A 3,198-nucleotide genomic window follows, 5' to 3' on the forward strand; every position below is an offset into this window, starting at 1 on the left:
CCTGGCTGCCACTTCTTTACTAGGAACTGTGGTTCTCAAATATTTTCATTTCAGATCCCTTTACATTCCTTTTTTTTCTTTTTTGAGACAGTCTCACTCTGTCACCAGGATGGAGTGCAGTGGGACCATGTTGGCTCACTGCAACCTCCATCTCCTGGGTTCAAGCAATTCTCCTGCCTTAGCCTCCTGAGTAGCTGGGATTAAAGGGGCCCCCTACCCCCCCCGGCTAATTTTTTTTTTTTTTTTTTTTTTTGAGACGGAGTCTCACTCTGTCACCCAGGCTGGAGGGCAGTGGCCAGACCTCAGCTCACTGCAAGCTCCGCCTCCCGGGTTCACGCCATTCTCCTGCCTCAGCCTCCCGAGCAGCTGGGACTACAGGCGCCCCCACCTCGCCCGGCTAGTTTTTTTTTTTGTATTTTTTAGTAGAGACGGGGTTTCACCGTGTTAGCCAGGATGGTCTCGATCTCCTGACCTCGTGATCCGCCCGTCTCGGCCTCCCAAAGTGCTGGGATTACAGGCTTGAGCCACCGCGCCCGGCCTAATTTTTGTATTTTTAGTAGAGACGGGGTTTCACCATGGCCAGGCTGGTCTCGAACTCCTGACCTCAGGTGATCCGCCTGCCTCAGCCTCCCAAAGTACTAGGATTACAAGTGTGAGCCACTGCGCCCGGCCAATTTTTGTATTTTTAGTAAAGACAGGGTTTTGCCATGTTGGCTAGGCTGGTCTTGAACTCCTGACCTCAAGTGATCCACCCACCTCGGGCTACCCCAGTGTTGATATTACAGGCATGTGCCACCGCGCCTGGCCCTCCCTATTCACTTTGCTACTCCCCTTGACTTATCTGCATGCTGATGGCCACCCTATCTTTATATTCCAGGACACCATGGATACCCGGGGACAAGTCTCCCAACCTTTTCAGCAGCCTGAGAAACCTGGTCGTGTCCGCCGTCGGAAGACTAGGCGGGAACGTAACAAGGCCCTGGTGGGCAGCCGCCGGCCATTAGCCCATCACGATCCTCCTGTGGCCATTCGGGATCCACCTGTGGTCCCTACTGCCTCCAAGCTCGTGGTCATAACCCAGGGCCGGCTGAGCCGGGAGCATCGGGGTCTCTTCAACCACGAGGTGAAATCCCTAGATGTTGCAAGGCTGCTTAGCAGTGGGACACTGGTGCCAGGCAGCCCCACACTCCCCGCCAAGCCCTCTCCAAGCCCAGGCAGGGCCCAGGAAATAGCCCCACAATCCAGGGACAAAGAGAACCAGATGCCTGGAGGCTCGGGCCCAGGCCCACCCAGGTCCCCAGAGTTGCCTGGCGTGGGGCAGCTGCTGGCAGAGCTGCAGTGTCAGCTGAGTTTGCCACAGGCCTTCCCCCGGAGGAACCTGATTCAGGATGCCAGGGATGCCATCGTGTGTACCTTGCAGGCCTGTCATGGTTGTGTGCCTGACCTTGCACTGGTGCTTCGGGGCTGCCAGCCACCCTTGCCAGGTGAGCCTCACTCCTGCCCCTGTACTCCCCTTCCCTTTGTCAGCTGTAGCTCAGCTGGCCTCTATGCTTCTTTCTCTGTGCCAGGGGCCAAGCCTGGGGTCCCTGAGAGAAAGATGACACCCTTCTGGATCAATAGCCCTGATCAAGTCCCAGAGGAGGGGAAGCAAAGGAAGCAACAAGGGACAAAGGAGTTCACCTTCCCCATGCCCTACACCTCCAGCATGCCCACTGCACACAGGGGGAGTATGGCACCGCCAAGAGGTCCCTGGCCACCATACTTTCCCTCATTGTCTTCGCCATCTGGAACAGCCTGGGGTCCTCCAACAGCGTTTGACTTGCTAAAAAGCATCTGGCTGGTAGCCACGCCACCCCCTCCTCGGCCCTGGGGGGTTGGCCTCCCTCAGCCCCTGCCTCAGCCTTCATCATCCCTGTTGCCCCAAACCTCTGTCCTGGACTGGAGCCCCTGCCCTCCTTCCCCACCGCCCAGCCTCTCCTGGGTAGTGGCCCAGAGCAGTCCGGAAGCCTGGTCTTTTCCACCCATGAGACTGTACTGAGGAGGGGCTGAGGCTAGGGCTGGGGACAGATATCTTGTATTCCCAGTGACCTCAATAAAGTACTTTTCATGGCCCTCTTGATTTTCAGTGAGTTGCTGACCCAGGAGAGCAGCTTTCCTTAGCTCTGAGTTCTAGGTCCAAGATGGAGGCGATGGTGCTGTGGCTTGTTACCTTCATAGGGCCTGAGGAGCCAGCATGGTGGGGAAAATTGGGACTTCAATTAGTCCAACACATATGCCCACTGTGGCTAACTGTATACCTGACCCTGAGCTCTGGTGATGCTGGGGCCCCAGAGTGAGTGAGACAAAGGCCTTGTCCTCATGAGGCTCCCAGTTTGGTGGTGGGCACACACAACCCCAGCTCCAATGGTTGTGTCTAGGAGAGCAAGAGAAGTGCAGGGGCTGGGGCAGTCCAAGGAGGGAGTGATGACTGCCCTAGTGAGGAGGGAATTCTTCATAGAAGAGCTGTGTCTTTTCTTTTCTTTTCTGTTCTTTTCTTTCTTTTTTTTTTGGAGACACAGTCTCATTTTCTTCTCCAGGTTAGACTGCAATGGCACAATCTCGGCTCACTGCAACCTCCGCCGCCCAGGTCCAAGCGATTCTCCTGCCTCAGCCTCCCGAGGAGCTGAGATTACAGGTGTGTGCCACCATACATGGCTAATTTTTATATTTTTAGTAGAGACAGGGTTTCGCCATGTTGGCCAGGCTGGTCTCGAACTCCTGATCTCAAGTAATCCACCTGCCTTGGTCTCCCGAAATGCTGCAATTACAGGCATGAGCCACCGTGCCCTGCCAACCCTGTAGTTTTCAAGGTTGGTGGAAACTTAGTACTTGTGGAAAAGAACATTTCAGGCAAGGGGAACAGCATATGCAAGTCCTGGAGGAGGGTGCATAGCAGATGTAGGGCCATTTTCACTCAGCAAATCCCTAGGCCACACTGGGACCTAGATAGAGTAAGCCACATCTGGGCCTGCCCTTGAATGCCTCCTGGTGTGTGAGCACAGGGAACAGTGTATGTGCAGGCTCAGGGCAGGAGTGACAGATCAGGGCTGAATCTGGTCCACAGGCTTTTTTAAATTTCACCCACGATATGTTTTAAATGTTTGAATCAATTGCCTACTGTTACAAACCAGGCAGTTTGCTTTTTTTTTTTTTTTTTTT

The 3,198-nt window shown here is 54.5% G+C and overlaps 1 protein-coding gene across 1 annotated transcript; it reads left to right on the forward strand.

Annotated features, from left to right (window-relative positions):
* Positions 1 to 55: 55 nt before the first annotated feature.
* PRR19 (proline rich 19) lies at positions 56 to 2,112 on the forward strand. The gene is made up of 3 exons (XM_017895458.1): positions 56 to 380; positions 518 to 1,484; positions 1,569 to 2,112. The coding sequence occupies exons 2-3, from the start codon at positions 788 to 790 to the stop codon at positions 2,036 to 2,038; spliced, it is 1,167 nt and encodes a 388-aa protein (XP_017750947.1). The 5' UTR covers positions 56 to 380; positions 518 to 787; the 3' UTR covers positions 2,039 to 2,112.
* The last annotated feature ends 1,086 nt before the right edge of the window (positions 2,113 to 3,198 follow it).

This window comes from Rhinopithecus bieti, unplaced genomic scaffold (genome assembly GCF_001698545.2).
Source record: "Rhinopithecus bieti isolate Rb0 unplaced genomic scaffold, ASM169854v2 scaffold_27194, whole genome shotgun sequence".
Classification (NCBI taxonomy): Eukaryota; Metazoa; Chordata; class Mammalia; order Primates; family Cercopithecidae; genus Rhinopithecus; species Rhinopithecus bieti.

Bases quoted from the DNA above. Each gene is read 5' to 3' on its own strand.
- PRR19 (XM_017895458.1), top strand. From the start codon at position 788: ATGTGCCACCGCGCCTGGCCCTCCCTATTCACTTTGCTACTCCCCTTG. The intron at 1,485-1,568 runs GTGAGCCTCACT...TCTCTGTGCCAG, and splicing joins CTGCCAGCCACCCTTGCCAG to GGGCCAAGCCTGGGGTCCCT.